The following is a 19,689-nucleotide window of genomic DNA, read 5'->3' as shown; positions in this document are numbered from 1 at the left end:
AGAGAGAGAGAGAGAGAGAGAGAGAGAGAGAGAGAGAGAAAGAGAGAGAGAGAGAGAGAGAGAGAGAGAGAGAATGTACCGGTTCTCGTCAGGAAGTCCCTCCCGTTCCTCAAATGTGCCTTCAACAGCACAGGACACTTAATAGTGTGGGTAATCTTCTTGACTTTATTAAGCCCGTCAATTTGGTCCAAATTGATTTTGGTGATGAAAGCTTGTGGATGTGCTGCAATCCATGTCATTGTCTTTGCCTCAAATGATAGAAAGTCTTCTCCATCGTAACGGTAGTGCTCCCAACCATCAACCTCACCCGTCTCATCGTCCCATTCACAGCCTTTCATCACCTGAATCATGTGAACACCTGAAAGGATCGCACACAGCATTCAGTGACGATAATCGGAAAGGAGCCAGCAGTGACACGCCTGTTTATTAGTCATGACGTGTCCCAGCACATGAAGTGAATTTTACGAGCGGGCGCTTGGAGGGAAACAAACCTCCAGTTTGGTTGAAGCGCGTTTTAGCGATTTCAATGTTGTCCTTCATGATCTGCTCATTCTGAATATTGATCGCCGTCTCTATGTCCCAGAAGTGCGGATTATCTTCTGTGATTTTGTTCACCCAGTCATGTTTGGCTTTCGTTTCCCTGTGGTTGCTGTCAAAGTGCAGAATCTGAACGCCGTCAACATACGCGGCCTCCAAGAACTCTGGTAGCTTTTGCAACTTGAGACATCGTTGTGAAATAATTGAGCGTGTGAATGACTGAAAGACAAAACCAAAAGTGACACACATGATCTTGCTCTGTTTTTACATTGTGCAATTCATATTTTCAATGATTCTGTCTGCAGTTGGGACATTGCAGCACTTGACATGTTGGAGTTCAATGCCCATCATCTGCCATTTAAATCCACTTATGAAAAAAAAAAAAAAGCCATTCTTTTTAATCTGCAAAAAAAAAATATTCAATAACCTTATTGATCATTTATTGCCTATATAATATTCAGGAGGCAAGGTTCAAATTTTCTTTGCAAGTTGCATACTTTTGACCCGAATCTGACGCGGGGCCGTGGTACTAGCTGCGGGGGGGCGTGAAACGGCTGGACTGGAAACATGAACCATTAGCCATTAACCATTAATACTTGGTATCGGATCGATTCCAAAATCATTGGTATCGCCCATCCCTACCGCTAACACAAAAACTAAAATTGGTTCCCACTTGGAAACAGAGCCTGGCTCAAACGTTCCATATCAGTGCATTTTCTTATGGTAGCTACAATGACAAAAGAGTGTTGTATGTCAGGGGTCACCAACCTTTCTTAAACCGAGAGCTACTTTCTTGGTACTGATTAAGGCAAAGGGCGACCAGTTTGACGCACACTTCTGAAATAGCAAATTTGCTCAATTTGGCTCTCACTATGTGTTATTATTGTCATTTCCAGTTCACATGTAAGTGTGATTTTCACAAGAATAGCAAAAATACAGTCAAACCTTGGTTTTTGACCACAATCCTGAACTATAGTTCTCGGTTTAAGAAAGGTTGGTGACCCCTGCTTTAGAATAATAAAACGAGTTGTAAGCAAAGTACAATTTACCAAGCGTCACGCTGTGTAGTTGCACGGCCGCAACAAATAATCCAAGTAAATTCATTCCAAGCATCAAGTTGTTTGTGCCATTTTAGTCAAGCGAAGTATTTGCTCAAACTTGTGACTATTCCAACTGGCGGACGCATAACAAAGAAAACTGCGGACACACGTTGGTACTTTCTACTGATTGTCAGGAATCTACTGTATGGTGGAACTGGTTCTACTGGTACATGTAAATTAGCTTTGCACGCCATATTCGATGTGGAAAAGCCGAGTGCTGCGTGAACTATTCAGTTTGTTTGAAGTGTTGTCTTTGGAGACCAGCTCATTACTATAGCAATGATGCCCACCTCGTTCTCCCGGTGCTCCGGCTTATCAGCCGTGACGCAATAAAAATACCCCTGAAATTAAGACTGAAGGACTTTATTTGAAATCACTTATCCCCTCTTCTGTATGATGTTCGGAGGGCTTCACCAAAACCTAACATTGTACGCCATTCCCAAAACAGCTATTGACTGTTTTACCACCACTGGCCAGACGCTTAGTTTCAAATGAGTCTTTCATATTTTACTAAATTGATACTGAAAGTATCTAGTCAATGTGTTTGTTTGGGTGAACACCTGATGTTTACTTGTCTGCTTTTGAGGCTGTAACCAATGAGCTTCTTGTCGCACTGGTTTATCTGCATTTTTTTTATTGCTGAACAATTAAAAATCACAACATGAGTAACTTTAACCTTTTTCCTTGTTCCCACCCCATCCACTTCACCAACCAGTTCTTGCACCCCCTTCCAAAATTGACGAAAAGCAATATTGATATCATAAAGTGTAAGTAACAAAACCATCATGTATTTCCTTCTTTATTTACATAACTGACAACAAAATAGTGCATTTCAGGATTACAAAAATCAAGATGTAAAGTTATTGATCATGTATTGCCTATATCATATTCAGGAGGCAAGGTTCAAATCTTCTTTGTGAGTTGCATAAGGCCCTGAAGGACTTTTTAGACTTTGGGCACAAATCTGCATGGATCGTGCTACTTGCACCACGGGGCGTGGAAACATGAGCTGAAGTGGACAGACTTGCAACCACCTCCTGTCAGGGGCGGAATGCCGTCACCTGCCTCTCGCTACCTGTCTTCAATTTGCGTGTCACTCTCTGTCGGATTGTTCTCGTCTCATGTCTCCTTGTTTCTCGTCTCCAGTCTGTTTGGTTCTAGTCTTGTCCCTAGTCGAGCCTCAAGTCTATCTTTTGAGTTCTTCAATAAACCCTGGTCCAAGCTGCATTTGGTCGCCCAGCTCCAATCACTTCATGAGAAATGTATTGTTTCATTTTTCAAGTTTTAAGCTCAGCGCGTTTATTTTCAGAGTCAAGGTTTTTTTTAAGTACGAGTTTTGTCTTTGCAAGTACAGAATTTTGGCCCCAAAATATTTTCCATATCTAATCGATTGGATATTTAAGCAGGTGTACATCACTTTGATTTGTATCGTTTTTATTAACTAAATATTCCAAGAGTTCTTATAATAGTATTGTGTTCCCCGGTTAAATATGAGAAAACGAGAGGTGAAAGAATTTCCTGCTCATAAAATGTTGATGCCGGTTCTAGGAATGTACATAAGAGGGGGCATGAAATGTGAAGGGGGCATGTTGTTGTTGTTGTTGTTGTTTTTACACATTTTTAACACTGTTAGTGTTTTCTTCACGGAAGTTGTGTGTCCAGATCTCAACCTGGAGAAGTGGATTGCACTCTGTCAGGCCTCTACAATAAGACCTGTCCAGCTTGGGTGTCCCACCTGAAGATTAAATCTTCTGGTTCTACAGGTACATGTACCGTATTTACTCTAATTATAGCCCACATTCTAATAATCGCCCAGTGTGTGTTAGCGATGACAAATAAAAAACATTGATACCTCTAATTATCGTCCATGCTGCTAAAAATTCCCCCCAACACTCACATTTTCCTCCGCGACCGCACGCCGACGTCATTGCGCAAGTTTAAATATGACTGATTTGACAGCACGTCGAATGTCCCTTTTAAATAGTTTTTCTCTATAAACTATGATACAATTACACTCGTCACTCCGCTACAACATCCTCACACAATGACGTGATCGGGGCGTGCGCTCGAACAAGACGATCGCGATAACATGAAGTGCGCAACAGGTTGACGCACCCCGCTGTTACAGGTAGATTAAAACAGCCGCTGTTTTAGTGTTAAGAACACCAGTGAGATGCAGGTATTGCATACTACATAAGGAAAATATACATCTTATCGCCCATTTCAGTGGCGATCGGACAAAAAGTGTTCTCTATTATCCCGGTCCGTACTGCCCCCTCTCCAGCAGACCACAGCGTAGAGCAAGGGTGTCAAACTCAAAACACACAGCGGGCCAAAATTTGAATTTTGGACTGTGTCGCGGTCCAACATTGATATTTATTGGGAAAAAAACAACCTTCCTCCACATATAATAATGAACCTTTTCATATCGACCAAAATTAGTTTTGCATATCAAATACGGAACAAGAAAAGCTTCATTTTGTTCAATATATAACTAAATATTGCACACATGCAAAATTGAATTTCAAATTTAAAAAAAACACATCGATTTCTGAAATAAAATTTAAATAAAAACTGTGCTCAAACCCTCTTAAGCCCATCGTAACACTGAAATGCAAAATAAAGAAAACACCGCGTTAGACAATCGTTAGCTTGTGGCATGTTGCCTAACGTAACTTCGATATGTAAATAAAAATAACATACAATCGTTCACACAAGTCCAACAGAAAAAAACCCCATAATTTTACAAGAATGTCTAAGGCAATAACGTTTTGAGGAACACTAACTTCCGTGTAACTGATTCGTCACCGGGTCTCGTACTGAGTAAAACACTTACACTAAGCATCCACAGGAGGGCGCTCGTAACTATTAAATGACGTTAAAAGATAATGACGTTCCAATACAAAACACGGAGTGGGGAAAAACAACCATGTGCCTCTCTTTTTATGTGCACCCTTCTGAGTTAAACCTTTTCCCAAAGGTTAATAATAGATTCAAACAGAAAATAACAATAATAAACGAATTAACAAATAACATTACTCTGTCAAAGTGCAGACATTCAAGTCAATACCTTGGAGTAGCAAGAAAAAGTGCATAAAGAAAACCTTATTTATAGGTCCGTTTGCTACACACTGATCTACTCCGATGTGTCCAAGCCGGATACCTGGCATCTCTTCTTAGATGCTAGTTCATCAATGTCTGGGCTCAGGCTCTGAGCTGAGGAAATCCTCAGGATTGCAGAAAGGCGGTCATCAGTCAGACGTCTCCTGTGAGATGTTGTGGTCATTCTCATTGAAGAGAATAGTTGCTCACATAGATAAGTGCTGCTGAACATGGAGAGCAGCTGAGCAGCTCGAGTGCGGAGCTGAGGCATTATTTCAGGGATGAAATGTGGAAACTGTGCGGTGCCCACAGCATCATACTTGGACTTGAGTGTGTCACTACACTGGAGTTCAATCAGTTTGGAGGTTGGTTGGTGCGTAGCAGAGCATCCTGGGATTTACTACCACAGAGTCCTGAGGAGAGCCCTGCAAACACCAAAAGACCTCAGTCTCCTCAGCAGGTGGCGGCGACTCTGGCCCTTCTTGTACAGGGCGTGAGTGTGGTCAGTTCAGTCCAGTTTGTTGTTAGGTGAACACCCAGGAATTTGTACATCAATGTCCGCCGATCCCTGGATGTTCACCGGAGTGAAGTGGGGTGCTTTCCTCTTGATGTTCACAATTATCTTCTTCGTCTTGCTGGTGTTTGGCTGAAGCTGGTTGAGCTCACACCAACTGACAAAGTCCTTGATGATCGTCCTGTATTCCAGATCGTTCCCCTCAGAAACATATCCAACAATGGCTGTATCGTCTGAGAACTTCTGGATGTGGCAGTGTGTAGTAATAAAATAAATAAATAAATTAATTGTTTATATGTCAATTTTCCATGATGTATGTTCACGCCATATTTTATAAAATTCTGCTTTTCCCTTCGACTTCCTACATTATTTGACCGATTCAACCCGTTCCAACTTGAAACATCATTCTGGAGCATTCGCCAAGTATTCAGCTTCTTCGGCTTTACACGCAATTTCTCCAGAAATTGCTAATTCTAGTTGTTGTTGGTTTTCTGAATTATTGGCTGAAATGAAAGACAAGCAAGAGGAGATTAGGAATGGCCGTAAGTGGCACGAGGCAAACAAAAATCTCTTTGGATGTTCCTGACGGAGGAAACATTTGTGTTGCTCACCTCGTCTGATTTTGTGACACTCGGCAAGGACCAACATCATCACCGCCACCGGAGCAAGGAACCCCAACGGAACAGCGAGAACCGCTAACAATATGACGATGATGGCCCTCACCTTCACCCTGTCTTGCTCTTCTTCAGATGGCAAAGCGCGTGCGACAAAGAGACTCACGTCAATACTCACGAGAGCCCCACAGCCAATGGGACGTGTCTGAGCCGTGACAAACACTCACCCTGGATGCGCGCGTTGCTCAGGATGCTTCCGGCGTCCAGCTTGGTGACGATGTCTTCCGTGACACCGGCCAGCCGGAACACGCATTCATACTCCTGCTCCGCGGCGGGCGTCACCTCTACTTTCAGGTGGACCGAGGTCTGGAAGGTTCCGTCGTGGTTGGGGAGGGTCGCCCCCATCTCCACGTCCTCGTGGATTTTCTCGCCGTTCTTCCTCCAAAAGAGGGTCGATGTCCTGGGGTAGAAACCCGTGGCGTGGCAGGTGACCAGAGAGGAAGGTGTCTTCTGCAGGAGAAACACCTTGGAAGCTCTGCACGCAAAGATGGAGGAAAACGCGTGAGGAGGGCAGGAAAGATGGAGAGAATGTGTAAGAAAGAGCATGTGTGGGGAGAGAGAGAGAGAGAGAGAGAGAGAGAGAGAGAGAGAGAGAGAGAGAGAGAGAGAGAGAGAGAGAGAGAGAGAGAGAGAGAGAGAGAGAGAGAGAGAGAGAGAGAGAGAGAGAGAGAGAGAGAGAGAGAGAGGATGTACCGGTTCTCATCAGGAAGTCCCTCCCGTTGCTCAAATGTGTCTTCAACAGCTCAGGACAGACCTCCGTGAGGGTAATCTTCTTGACTTTATTAAGCCCGTCAATTTGGTCCAACTTCGTTTTGGTGATGAAAGCTTGTGGATGTGCTGCAATCCATATCATGTTCTTCGCGTCAAATGATAGGAAGTCTTCTCCATCGTAACGGTAGTGCTCCCAACCATCAACCTCATCCGTCTCATCGTCCCATTCACAGCCGCTTATCACCTGAATCATGTGAACACCTGAAAGGATCGCACACAGCATTCAGTGACGATAATCGGAAAGGAGCCAGCAGTGACACGCCTGTTTATTAGTCATGACGTGTCCCAGCACATGAAGTGAATTTTACGAGCGGGCGCTTGGAGGGAAACAAACCTCCAGTTTGGTTGAAGCGCGTTTTAGTGATTTCAATGTTGCGTTTCATGATCTGCTCATTCTGAATATTGATCGCTGTCTCTATCTCCCAGAAGCGCGGCTTATCTTCTGTGATTTTGTTCACCCAGTCATGTTTGCCTTTCGTTTCCCTGTGGTTGCTGTCAAACTGCAGAATCTGAAGGCCGTCAACATACGCCGCCTCCAAGAACTCTGGTAGCTTTGCAACTTGAGAGATCATCGTGAAATAATTGAGCGTGTGAATGACTGAAAGACAAAAACAAAAGTGACACACATTATCTTGCTCTATTTTTACATTGTGCCATTCATATTTTCAATGATTCTGTCTGCAGTTAGAACATTGCAGCACTTGACATGTTGGAGTTCAATGCCCCTCATCGGCCATTTAAATCCAATGAGTATTAATTCAGGAGGCAAGGTTCAAATCTTTGCGAGTTGCATACTTTGGACCCGAATCTGACGTGGGGGCGTGGCACTAGTGGTCCTAGGGGCATGGTATCACGAAAGGGCTGAACTGGAAGGCTTGGAAGCGCCTCCCAAAGAAAAAGTACATTTTTTTCCCATGTATAATGCGCAAAATTTAACTAATTTATTGTCCTAAAATCTGGGGTGCGCATTATACATGGGTACAATTTATTTATTTATTTCTTTTTCTTTTTTTTCTTTTTTATCCGGATATGATCCGGAGGCCGCCATTAAAGATGCGCTTTCTTCTCTGCTGTTCACTTCAAACACGCTCCATACGAACACGATGCTCTCGTATCAGACGCTTGCTCGATCACCTGCTCGTTTTCTGTCACAATGTACCCTACACAAATCCGAAACATTTCTTTGCTATTGAGTTTGCTAGCGCATGCGCAGTGATATTGACCGGCAGAATAACAACCGGTTGTTCCCAAAGATGATCTTTTTTCTGAAATAATTTTACATTTACGGACTTAAGTAGGAGTCAAAATTTGGGTGCGTATTATACATGGGTACAGGCTTTTTTCCAGCATCGACATGCCATTTTTAGGGTGCGTATTATACACGGGGGCGCATTATACATGGAAAAAAACGGTATATATTTTTAGATATATATAATATATATATCTAAAAATATATACAAATATAAACATATACATCCTTGTCTATGGTTCAGAGACGTGAAGAAGGACAAAAAGGACGTGGCAGAAGATAGGAACCTTTATCAACTGCTGTCTGAGGAGCATCTTCAGAATCAGATGGCCAGACAAAATCAGAAATGAAGAACTGTGGCAGAGAGGAAGACAGGAGCCAGTAGAGAAACAAATCCTGAGGCGAAAGTAAGGATGGATCGGACACACCCTGCAAGAACCGGCAGCTACTACCACACGCCAGGCCCTGACTTGGAACCCGCAGGGGAAGAGAAGGAGAGGACGGCCCAAAAACAGTTGGAGACGGGACACTGAAGGAGAACTCAAGAGCCTTGGAATCAGCTGGGAGGAGGCAGAAAGGACTGCCCAAAACCATGTTAAATGGAGAAGAGTCGTCGGTGGCCTACGCTCCACGGGGAGCGATGGGCCGAAGTAAGTAAGTAAGTAAACTTGTGCAATTCATATTTTCAATGATTCTGTCTACAGTTGGAACATTACAGCACTTGACATGTTGGGAGTTTGATGCCTCTCATCAGCCATTTAAATCCACATTTGGAAAACATTTAATTACATATATTTTGCCATTCTTTTTTAAAGGTTTTGCAAAAAGAAAATCAATTTCAATAACGTTTATTGATCATATATTGCCTATATAATATTCAGGAGGCAAGGTTTAAATATTGTTTGTGAGTTGCATAAGGGCCCTGAAGGACTTTTTAGACTTTGGGCACAAATCTGCATGGACCGTGCTATGGGCGTGGAAACATGAGCTGAGTGGACGGACTTGCAACCACCTCCTGTCAGGAGCGGATGCCGTCACCTGCCTCTCGCAAACCTGTCTTCAATTTAAGTCTGTCTGCGTGTCACTCTCCGTCGGATTGTTTCTCGTCTCATGTCTTTCTTGTTTCTAGGTCTCCAGTCTGTTCTGTTCTAGTCCCTAGTCGAGCCTCTAGTCCCAGTGGTTCTTAACCGGGGTGCTTCCCTAGGGGTGCGAGGATACCCTGGGTGAAATTTACAAATTTTCGGTGATAATGGTCGGGTAACCAAAAAAAGTGACAAATTCTGGAATCAAGAAGTCATTGTGTTAATTGGCATTAGGGATAATGCTGATTAAGCCTTATAGCCTGTAAAGTAATCTATTATTATTTTAATATATAATCTAAAATTATTTTTATAATTTGTATTTGATGTAGATTAGATTTATTTTTGTAAAGTAATAAAGTTAAGGTACTGTTAAACGAAATAACAATATCACAATAAAAACTAGGGAAGCTAACATGATTTTGACATGTCTGCTTCAGAACACAGTTACTCAGAAAACATTGATCAGCGTGTGTCCAGAAGTGTCACTCATCGCAGCAGCCTGCTTCGACTTCACACCGTTAGTTTCTCATCTCAGTCATCAGCCGGAGGTAGACTAAGAAGATATGAAATGTGTACTGCCTCGTGCTGTAGTAAATATTTAGTAGTAATACTACTTTCATCAATTCTGGAAGGGGTGCGGAGAACTGGTTGGTGAATTAATGGGGTGCGAACAAGAAAAAAGGTTAAGAACCACCGCTCTAGTCTATCTTTTGAGTTCTTCAATAAACTACTGGTCCAATGCTGCATTTGGTCGCCAGCTCCAATCACTTCATGACAATTGTCTTGTTTTATTTTTCAAGGTTTAAGATCAGCGGGTTTATTTTCCAGGATCAAGAGTTTTTTTTGTTTTTTTTTTTGGTCAAGTGCGAGTTTTGTCTTTGCAAGTACCAAAACTGTTAGGCCTCAAAATATTTTCCTTGGATTTTATCATTTTATTTACTAAATATCCAACAGTCTTAGCATTGTGTTCCCGCCTAAACCTATGAGAAAACGAGTGTTCTATGAGAAAGAATTTTCCGCTCAAAAAATGTTGACGCAGCAGACGTGAGGAAAATCACAACAAAAAAGCGTCAGTCAAAATCAGAGAGCGTCAATTTTTAGGATAATGAAACGAGATTGTAAGTACAAAGTACAACTTACCAGGTGTCACGCTGTGAATTTGCTCGGCCGCAACAAATAATGCAGAAATTCATATCCAAGCATCAAGTTGTTGTCACATTTTAGTCAAGCGAAGTATTTGCTCAAACTTGTTGACCTATTCCAACTGGCCGACGCATAATGACAGAAAACTGCAGACAACGCGTTGGGTGACTTTCCACTTATTGCCAGGAATTGTACTGTGTGGTCAACTGTTCTACTGGTACATGTAACTTTGCGCCGTATTGGAGGTGGAAAGCCGAGCGCCGGCTGAACTATTCCGTTTGATTGAAGCGCTTTTAGTGTTGTCCTTTGGCGACCTGCTCATTACTATAGCAATGATGCCCCCTCGTTCTCCCGGTGCTCCGGCTTATCAGCCGTGACGCAATAAAAATCCCCCTGATCTTAAGACTGAGGACTTTATTTGAAATCACTTATCCCCTCTTCTGTAGGATGTTCGGAAGGGGCTCACAAAATCCTAACAATGTATGCCATTTCCCCAAACAGCTAATGACTGTTTTACCACCACTGGCCAGACGCTTAGTTTCAAATGATGTCTTTCATATTTTACTAAATTGATACTGAAAGTATCTAGTCAATGTGTTTGTTGGGTGAACTCTGATGTGTACTTGTCTGCTTTTGAGGCTGTAACCAATGAGCTTCTTGTCCACTGGTTTATCTGCATTTAATTATTGCTGACCATATTAATAATCACAACATGAGGCACAGTGGTTCTTACCTTTTTCCCTTGTTCGCACCCCATCCACTTCACTAACCAGTTTCTAACACCCCTTTCCCAGAATTGATTATAAGCAATATGGTTATCATAATGTGTATGTAACAAACCATTTATTTCATTCTTTATTTAACTGACAACAAATAATGCATTGCAGGATTAAAAAAGAAATCAAGAGTACTTTCATACTAGGAAAAAAAAAACATTGTGCTTGGTACTATGCATGGTTGTGTTGTGAATTATTTATGGGGTGAGCGCCAAACTCGGGACTTTGATGCTGTTGCCTTTCCATTTATGATGTCGTCAATCTTGCGTCTGGTGGCCGCTCGCATTGACGCGTTGACGATCCAGCCATTTCTGCTCTTGTTTTGGATGTGAAGCAGACGAGAAAATCCAGTCTCGCAGAGGTAAGTAGTCGCGAAAGCACGAGCACGTGAGAGCCTTGTTTGCCAGTGCAGGATATGTTTCCAACTGAGAAGCTCAGATAAGTGATAATCGGCAAACTCATTTAGATTCCACGATTGTTTCTCAGTTCGATGAGATCTTCCTTGAGGTTTGCTATCATCACATCTTCCATATTCTGCTTTACTAATTTCTTATATATCTGCTTGGATGCTAGATCCAGTCGTCACAGGGTTGTAGCTCTCCGCACGAGAAGTAGTCATCAATGGAGGTGCACAGTATCTGCAGTCCATCAATTTTTAAACAAAATCTGGATGTAGGGAAGCATCCTCTGAGCTGTTTCATCAAGGGAAGGAAAATTTGCCAAATTCCCTTTCTTTACACGCCTAATCCACAAAACAATTTTGTCTTTGAACGTAGACCAACTTCTCACTTGCAATCAAATGTTTCATCGCCGCTTCCTTGTGGATGTGAGCGATTGAGCTCATTGAGTGCTGTGAACAATCAGCACATTCAAATACAAACAATAAAAATTATTTATATTATATATTAAATAATAATTATAATAGATTAATATATACCGTTTTTTTCATGTATAATGCGCCCCCAGTATAATACGCAACCTAAAAATGGCATGTTGATTGGCTGGGAAAAAAGCCTGTTACCCATGTATCATACGCACCCAAATTTTGACTCACTATTAAGTCCGTAAAAGTAAAATTATTTCAGAAAAAAGATCATTCTTTGGGAACAACCGGATGTTATTCTGCGGGACAGTATCACTGCGCATGCGCTAGCAAACTCGATTAGCGAGAAATGTTCCGGATTTGTGTAGGGCACATTGTGACAGCAAACGAGCAGGTGATCGGAGCAAGTGTCTGATACGAGAGCATTGTGTTCGTATGGAGCGTGTTTGAGTGAACAGCAGAGAGAAAGCGCAATCTGGATTTAAAAAAAAAAAAAAAAAACTGTTTTCTTTTTTTTTTTTTTGTACCCATGTATAATGCGCACCCCAGATTTTAGGACAATAAATTAGTTAAATTTTGCGCATTATACATGGAAAAAAACGGTAGTTAAATTTTGCGCATTATACATGGAAAAAAACGGTACAACACATTCTCAAACTATTGAAATCATCACTATTTTATTATTTACCTGATATATGATCTATTTTTCTTAGATTTTTTTAAATGTATTTCATAATAATAAATTGCTTGATTAAAGAGTTAGGGTTTTTAAGGGCTCAAATTCATCGAGATATCAACTTTCATGATGCAACTTCCAACCGGTGGTAACCGCTGACTTGATTTTTTACTTGCGCAAAACCAAAGTGGACTTTCCAATTGGGTTGGCCATTTTGCATTGAAACTCTCAGTCCGACAATGGCAGAGTGGCAAGCTTGTTGCACGCAATTTCCTCCTTCTTGCCTAACTGGTATCTGGTGAATTCCTCGCTTGATGCACGGTACTATACGACAACTGTTGGTCAAATATTCAAAACTATCCATCCATCCATCCATTTTCTGTACCGCTTAGTCCCCACTGGGGTCGCGGGCGTGCTGGAGCCTATCCCAGCCGTCATCGGGCAGTAGGCGGGGGACACCGCAGGGCACACAGAGACAAACAACCATTTGCACTCACACTCACACCTAGGGACAATTTGGAGTGTTCAATCGGCCTACCAAGCATGTTTTTGGGATGTGGGAGGAAACCGGAGTGCCTGGAGAAAACCCACGCGGGCCCGGGGAGAACATGCAAACTCCACACAGGGAGGGCCGGAGGTGGAATTGAACCCGCACCCTCCTAACTGTGAGGCGGACGTGCTACCCAAGTGCTCCACCGAGCCGCCTTATTCAAAACTACAAACTGGAAATTAATTACATTTTATTTTTCGTTTGTGATACAGTGAGTACACGTGAATCAATGTTTTTAGGAAAAGAATAAATCCAGGTTGTAAATGCATGTCAGTGCTTCTGAAGGCGTTAGCTTCCAGTGATGGCGAACTTCTCTCTCAGTTTAGACTACATCCCATTCTTTTCCATCAGCTAGCTGTGGGTTCCTCGCTCCTGAACACCGCCCGCGCCTATCACCGCAATCTGATCGGCCTCGATAGTCTTCAGGTTGTGTGTGATCAGCAGCACGGTTCGGTCAAAACGCCTCACCAGATCCTGCAGGACCTACTCACGAACCTTCATGAGAATGTCTATCGATGCAGTGCGGTGTGATGAGAAAGTCCTCTGGAAGAATTCCAACAGCTGAAGAAAGAGGAGCAAAATATTGAACAGGAATCCAAGTGTTTCCTAATCCACCTCCAGAATCCGAAGACCACGTGTAATCAGCATGAGCGAACTTACCATGTGACAGCTGCTGCCTCTCATGCAGAAACAGACCCACAATAGGTGGAAACAGCTAAAAGAGCACAAACACAACGAGAGGTTAAATTACACATGACAACAATTTTGATGAAGAATGTCATGTCCATTCCTTTCAATGGAAAAAAAAAAGCATTTGCAAGCCTGGTTGGTGAACAAATTTGGCTCATATCTCAGGGCACCCTTTGACGGCAACAATGGTGTGAGCTGACATTTTCTGACATTGACACTTTAGCTTTCAATCAAACCTTGACATGACATGGCTGCCTTGTTATTGTGGCTCAAAGGAAGCAGAAAACATTTTACTTACTTAATTGTCCATTTTCTTCTTCTTCTTCTTCTTCTTCTTTTGGCTTTTCCTCTTCACAAGCTTGAGAGTATTCGGCTGAAATGAAAGAGAAGCAAGAGGAGATTAGGAATGGTCATAAACGACGCGAGGCAAACAATGTTCTTTTTGGATGTTCCTGACGGAGCAAACATTTGTCGCTCACCTTGTTTGGATTTGAGACGCTTGGCAAGGAACATCACCACCACCGACATCACCACCACCGACATCACCACCAGAGTGAGGATCATCGACAGGACAACAAGGGGCACCGCCTTCTTCCTGTATTCCTCTTCTTCACATGGCAAAGCGTGTGCGATAAAGAGAGACACGTGAATGACTGTTGTCGTGACCCCGAGCCTTCACGCTCGCCCCACACCCAATGGGACGTGTCTGACCCGCGACAAACGCTCACCCCGGATGTGCGCGTTGCTCAGGATGCTTCCGGCGTCCAGCTTGATGACGATGTCTTCCGAGACGCCGGCAAGCCGGAACACGCATTCATACTCCTGCTCCGCGGCGGGCGTCACCTCCACTTTCAGGTGGACCGAGGTCTGGAAGGTTCCGTCGTGGTTGGGGAGGGTCTCCCCCTTCTCCACGACCTTGTCAATCTCCTCGCCGTTCTTCCTCCAAAAGAGGGATGATGTCCTGGGGTAGAAACCCGTGGCGTGGCAGGTGACCGGAGAGGAAGGCGTCTTCTGCAGGAGAAACATCTTGGGAAGCTCTGCACGCAAAGATGGAGGAAAAGGCGTGAGAAGGGCAGGAAAGATGGAGAAAATGTGTAAGAAAGAGCGGATGTGTGGAGGGAGAGAGAGAGAGAGGACAATGTACCGGTTCTCATCAGGAAGTCCCTCCCGTTCCTCAAATGCGTCTTCAAATAAGAAGGACACTCCTGAGTGAAAACATTCTTCTTGGTTTTATAAAGCCCATCTATTTGGTCCCACTTGATTTTGGTACTGAAAGCTTGTAGATTTGCTGCGATCCACTTCATCGTCTTCCCCTCAAATGATAGGAAGTATTCTCCATCGTAACAGTATTGCTCCCAAGCATCAACTTCACCCGTCTCATCATCCCATTCACAGACGTACATTAGCTGAATCATGTGAACACCTGAAAGGACCGCATGCAACATTCAGTGACGATAATCAGAGAGGAGCCACCAGTGACACGTGTGGTTATTAGTCATGAAAAAAAAAAGGGTATCAGTACATGAAATGAATTTTACGAGCGGACAGAAACAAACCTCCAGATTGGTTGAAGTTGGAGCTAGCAGTGACACATGTGTATGTTCATCATAAAGTGTACCAGCACATGAAATGCATTTTATGAGCGGATGGAAACAAACCTCCAGTTTGGTTGAAGTGCTTTTTAGCAATTTCAATCTTGCTTTTCATGCCCTGCTCAGTCCCATAACTCATCTCTGTCTCTCTCTTCCAGAAGTATGGATCATCTTCTGTGATTTTGTTCACCCAGTCATGTTTCACTTTCATTTTCCTGTGGTTGCTGTCAAACTGCAGAATCTGAACGTCGTCAACATACACCACCTCCATGTACTCTGGTCGCGTCCCATTTTGAGAAGCCGTCATGAAATAATTGAGGGTGTGAATGACTGAAAGACAAAAACAAAAGTGACACGCATGATCTTGCTCTGTTTTTACATTGTGCAATTCATATTTTCAATTATTCTGTCTGCCGTTGGAACATTGCAGCACTTGACATGTTGGAGTTCAATGCCTCTCATCGGCCATTTAAATCCATCCATCCATCCATCCATCCATCCATCCATCCATTTTCTGAACCGCTTAGTCCCCACGGGGGTCGCGGGCGTGCTGGAGCCTATCCCAGCCGTCATCGGGCAGCAGGCGGGGGACACCCTGAACCGGTTGCCAGCCAATCGCAGGGCACACAGAGACAAACAACCATTTGCACTCACACTCATACCTAGGGACAATTTGGAGTCTTCAATCGGCCTACCAAGCATGTTTTTGGGATGTGGGAGGAAACCGGAGTGCCCGGAGAAAACCCACGCGGGCCCGGGGAGAACATGCAAACTCCACACAGGGAGGGCCGGAGGTGGAATCGAACCCGCACCCTCCTAACTGTGAGGCGGACGTGCTACCCAGTGCGCCACCGAGCCGCCCCATTTAAATCCACTTCTGAAAAACATTTAATTACAGATCTTTTGCCATTCTTTTGAAGTTTGCAAAAAGAAAAACAATTCCAATAACGTTATTGATCATATATTGCCTATATAATATTCAGGAGGCAAGGTTCAAATCTTTTTGTGAGTTGCGTAAGGCCCTGAAGGACTCTTTGGACGCAAATCTGCGTGGATCGTACTACTTGCACCACGGGGCGTGGAAAGATGAGTGACAGCTGAAGTGGACGGACTTGCAACCACCTCCTGTCAGGAGCGGAATGCCGTCACCTGCCTCTCGCAACCTGTCTTCAATTTAAGTCCTGTCTGAGTGTCACTCTCTGTCAGATTGTTCTCGTCTCATGTTTTCTTGTTTCTAGTCTCCAGTCTGTTCGGTTCTAGTCCCTAGTCGAGCCTCTAGTCCAGTGGTTCTTAACCGGGGGTGCTTCCTAGGGGGTGCGAGGATACCCTGGGTGAAATTTACAAATTTTCGGTGATAATGGTCGGGTAACCAAAAAAAGTGAAAAATTCTGGAAATCAAGAAGTCATTGTGTTAATTGGCATTAGGGATAATGCTGATTAAGCCTTATAGCTGTAAAGTAAACTGATTATTATTATAATCATTATTTAATATATATACTATATAATACTTTTTATTTATTTATTATTTGTATTTTATGTAGTGTTCATTTATTTTGTAAGTAATAAAGTTAAGTACTGTTAAACGAATAACAATACACAATAAAAACTTGGGAAGCTAACATGATTTTGACAGGTATGCTTCAGAACACAGTTACTCAGGAAACATTGATCACAACGTGTGTAAGAAGTGTCACTCATCGCATCAGCCTGCTTCGGCTTCACACTGTTAGTTTCTCTTTAGTCATCAGCCGAGGTAGACCTAAGAAGGTATGAATGTGTACTGCCTCGTGCTGTATATTTAGTAGTAATACCACTTTCATCAATTTTGGAAGGGGGTGCGAGAACTGGTTGGTGAATTGAATGGGGTGCGAACAAGGAATTGGGTTAAGAACCACCGCTCGAGTCTATCTTTTGAGTTCTTCAATAAACCCTGGTCCAAGCTGCATTTGGTCGCCCAGCTCCAATCACTTCATGACAAATGTATTGTTTTATTTTTCAAGTTTTAAGCTCAGCGCGTTTATTTTCAGATTCAAGTTTGTTTTGTTTTTTCAAGTGCGAGTTTTGTCTTTGCAAGTACAAAACTTTTGGCCTCAAAATATTTTCCAAGTTTTGAGCTCAACGCGTTTATTTTCAGAAGTTTTTGTTTTTTTCAAGTACGAGTTTTGTTTTTTTCAAGTACAAAACTTTTGTCCCCAAAAGCTTTTCCATATTTAATCGATTGGATATTTATGCAGGTGTACATCACTTTGATTTGTATTGTTTTTATTAACTAAATATTCCAACAGTTCTTATAATAGCATTGTGTTTCCGCCTCACTATGAGAAAAGAGTGTTCTATGTCAGGGGTCACCAACCTTTCTTATACCGAGAGCTACTTTCTGGGTACTGATTAAGGCAAAGGGCTACCAGTTTGACGCACACTTCTGAAATAGCAAATTTGCTCAATTTGGCTCTCACTATGTGTTATTATTGTCATTTCCAGTTCTCATGTAAGTGTGATTTTAACAAGAATAGCACAAATACAGTCAAACCTTGGTTTTTGACCACAATCCTGAACTGGTAGTTCTCGGTTTAAGAAAGGTTGGTGACCCCTGCTTTAGGATAATAAAACGAGTTGTAAGCAAAGTAGAACTTACCAAGCGTCACGCTGTGTATTTGCACGGCCGCAACAAAGAATCCAAGTAAATTCATTCTATGCATCAAGTTGTTTGTGCCATTTTAGTCAAGCGAAGTATTTGCTTAAACTTGTGACTATTCCAACTGGCCGACGCATTATGACAGAAAACTGCAGACACGCGTTGGTGACTTTCCACTGATTCTGAATCTATTGTGTGATGAAACTGGTTCTACTGGTAATTAGTTTCGCTGCCATATTGGATGTGGAAAAGCCGAGTGCTGGGTGAACTATTCAGTTTGTTTGAAGCGCTTTTAGTGTTGTCTTTGGAGACCTGCTTATTACTATAGCACTGACGCCCACCTCGTGTTGTGCTTGATTTGGTGAAGGACTTTATTTGAAATCACTTATCCCCTATTCTCCTATGATTTATTGTGTTATTAGTTTATTATTTATTGTTTGTGCCTTGTTTTTATTTTGTGTCGTCTACTTGTATGTCTCGTCACCGTGGGATAGAGGAAACAGAATTTCGGTTCCTTTGTGTGTCTTGACATATGAAGGGATTGACAATAAAGCAGACTTTGACTTTGACTTGATGTTCGGAGGGCTTCACCAAAACCTAACAATGTATGCCATTCCCCAAACAGCTAATGACTTTATTTTACCACCACTGGCCAGACGCTTAGTTTCAAATGAGTCTTTCATCCATCCATCCATTTTCTGTACCGCTGTATCCCCCCCCACGGGGGTCGCGGGCTTGCTGGAGCCTATCCCAGCTGTCATCGGGCAGTAGGCGGGGGACACCCTGAACCGGTCGCCAGCCAATGGCAGGGCACACAGAGACGAACAACCATCCGCACACGCACTCACACCTAGGGTCAATTTGGAGCGCTCAATCAGCCCACCAAGCATGTTTTTGGGGATGTGGGAGGAAACTGGAGGGCCCGGAGAAAACCCACGCGGAGAACATGCAAACTCCACACAGGGAGGGCCGGAGGTGGAATCGAACCCGCACCCACCTAGCTGTGAGCCGGACGTGCTAGCCAGTGCGCCACCGAGCCACCTATGAGTCTTTCATATTTTACTAAATTGATACTGAAAGTATCTAGTGAGTGTGTGTGTGTGTGTGTGTGTGTGTGTGTGTGTGTGTGTGTGTGTGTGTGTGTGTGTGTGTGTGTGTGTGTGTGTGAACACCTGATGCTTACTTGTCTGCGTTTGAGGTTGTAACAAATGAGCTTCTTGTCGCACTGGTTTATCTGCATTTTTTTTATTGCTGAACAATGAAGCAACGCTGTTCAGCTAGCTAATAATGTTGTGTGGTGCGAGGCCGCATGGCCTTGGCCGATCCGTGACCCCAGGAATGCAGAGTCTGTTCTTAGATGGTTGGCAACCTCGTTCCCGGCTGCAATGTCCAAACCTGGATGCCGTGTCTCTGTAAAACAATGCTCTAGACTTTCTTGCTACATTTCATACAATAATAATAATAATGAGTAAATAATCAGATACCTCTCGTGCATACACTCCAACAAACGTTAAGTAGATGTGAGATAACTTGCATGAAGTCTACTTAAACAAACATTGAGTAAATATGGGATAACTAAAAACTGTCTCGGGCAAAAGCAATTAACAGAGAAAGGACTTCTCTTGAACTAACAAAGATGTTCTGTTCCTATAGTGAGGGCCTCTCACAGATAAGACAAGGAAGGGAGTATAAGGACTCCCCAAGGCTAGCCGGTACATATGTTGACTTGAGCGAAGATATGTGACCTTCGGTTTCAGGCCGACCAGCGCTTCAGC

General features: G+C 43.1%; 2 protein-coding genes across 10 annotated transcripts in view; both read right to left on the bottom strand.

The window, feature by feature from the left end:
* LOC133144896 (H-2 class I histocompatibility antigen, alpha chain-like) overlaps positions 1–18,099 on the bottom strand; it is a 45,893-nt gene extending 27,794 nt beyond the window's left edge. The window contains exons 1-8 of one of the 8 annotated variants that reach the window (XM_061267934.1): positions 17,915–18,095; positions 15,346–15,609; positions 14,832–15,110; positions 14,416–14,724; positions 14,167–14,295; positions 13,986–14,060; positions 13,658–13,712; positions 13,171–13,558 (exon numbers count right to left, since the gene is read on the bottom strand). In XM_061267934.1, coding sequence (XP_061123918.1) covers positions 13,678–13,712; positions 13,986–14,060; positions 14,167–14,295; positions 14,416–14,724; positions 14,832–15,110; positions 15,346–15,609; positions 17,915–17,978 — 1,155 coding nt within the window. In that variant the 5' untranslated portion in view covers positions 17,979–18,095 and the 3' untranslated portion in view covers positions 13,171–13,558; positions 13,658–13,677. Of the gene's footprint in view, positions 1–79; positions 359–491; positions 757–1,586; positions 1,765–6,620; positions 6,900–7,032; positions 7,297–8,234; positions 8,569–13,170; positions 13,559–13,657; positions 13,713–13,985; positions 14,061–14,166; positions 14,296–14,415; positions 14,725–14,831; positions 15,111–15,345; positions 15,610–17,914 lie in introns of those variants that run through there. The other 7 variants (XM_061267928.1, XM_061267926.1, XM_061267927.1 and 4 more) reach the window with 7 other exon arrangements.
* LOC133144920 (major histocompatibility complex class I-related gene protein-like) lies at positions 3,976–6,572 on the bottom strand. Of its 2 annotated transcripts, none has more exons than XM_061267978.1 (3): positions 6,095–6,572; positions 5,865–5,996; positions 3,976–5,744 (listed from the first exon to the last, which is right to left on the bottom strand). In XM_061267978.1, exons 1-3 carry the CDS (start codon positions 6,471–6,473, stop codon positions 5,656–5,658), a joined length of 600 nt encoding a protein of 199 aa, XP_061123962.1. In that variant the 5' UTR covers positions 6,474–6,572; the 3' UTR covers positions 3,976–5,655. The 2 variants fall into 2 exon arrangements, with proteins under 2 accessions (XP_061123962.1, XP_061123961.1); XM_061267977.1 differs by having other exon boundaries at positions 3,976–5,756; positions 6,095–6,560.
* Positions 18,100–19,689: the final 1,590 nt, after the last annotated feature.

This window comes from Syngnathus typhle, linkage group LG20 (assembly GCF_033458585.1).
Source record: "Syngnathus typhle isolate RoL2023-S1 ecotype Sweden linkage group LG20, RoL_Styp_1.0, whole genome shotgun sequence".
NCBI classification, from domain to species: Eukaryota; Metazoa; Chordata; class Actinopteri; order Syngnathiformes; family Syngnathidae; genus Syngnathus; species Syngnathus typhle.
The sequence above is the reverse complement of the archived record's forward strand: the minus strand, read 5'-3'. Positions and strand labels throughout refer to the sequence as shown.

Coding starts and splice junctions, on each gene's coding strand:
- LOC133144920 (XM_061267977.1), bottom strand. CDS start 6,473: ATGCTCTTTCTTACACATTCTCTCCATCTTTCCTGCCCTCCTCACGCG. Junction 5,997..6,094: donor GAGCAACGCGCGCATCCAGG/GTGAGTGTTTGT, acceptor TGCCATCTGAAG/AAGAGCAAGACAGGGTGAAG. Junction 5,757..5,864: donor GTGTCACAAAATCAGACGAG/GTGAGCAACACA, acceptor CTTTCATTTCAG/CCAATAATTCAGAAAACCAA.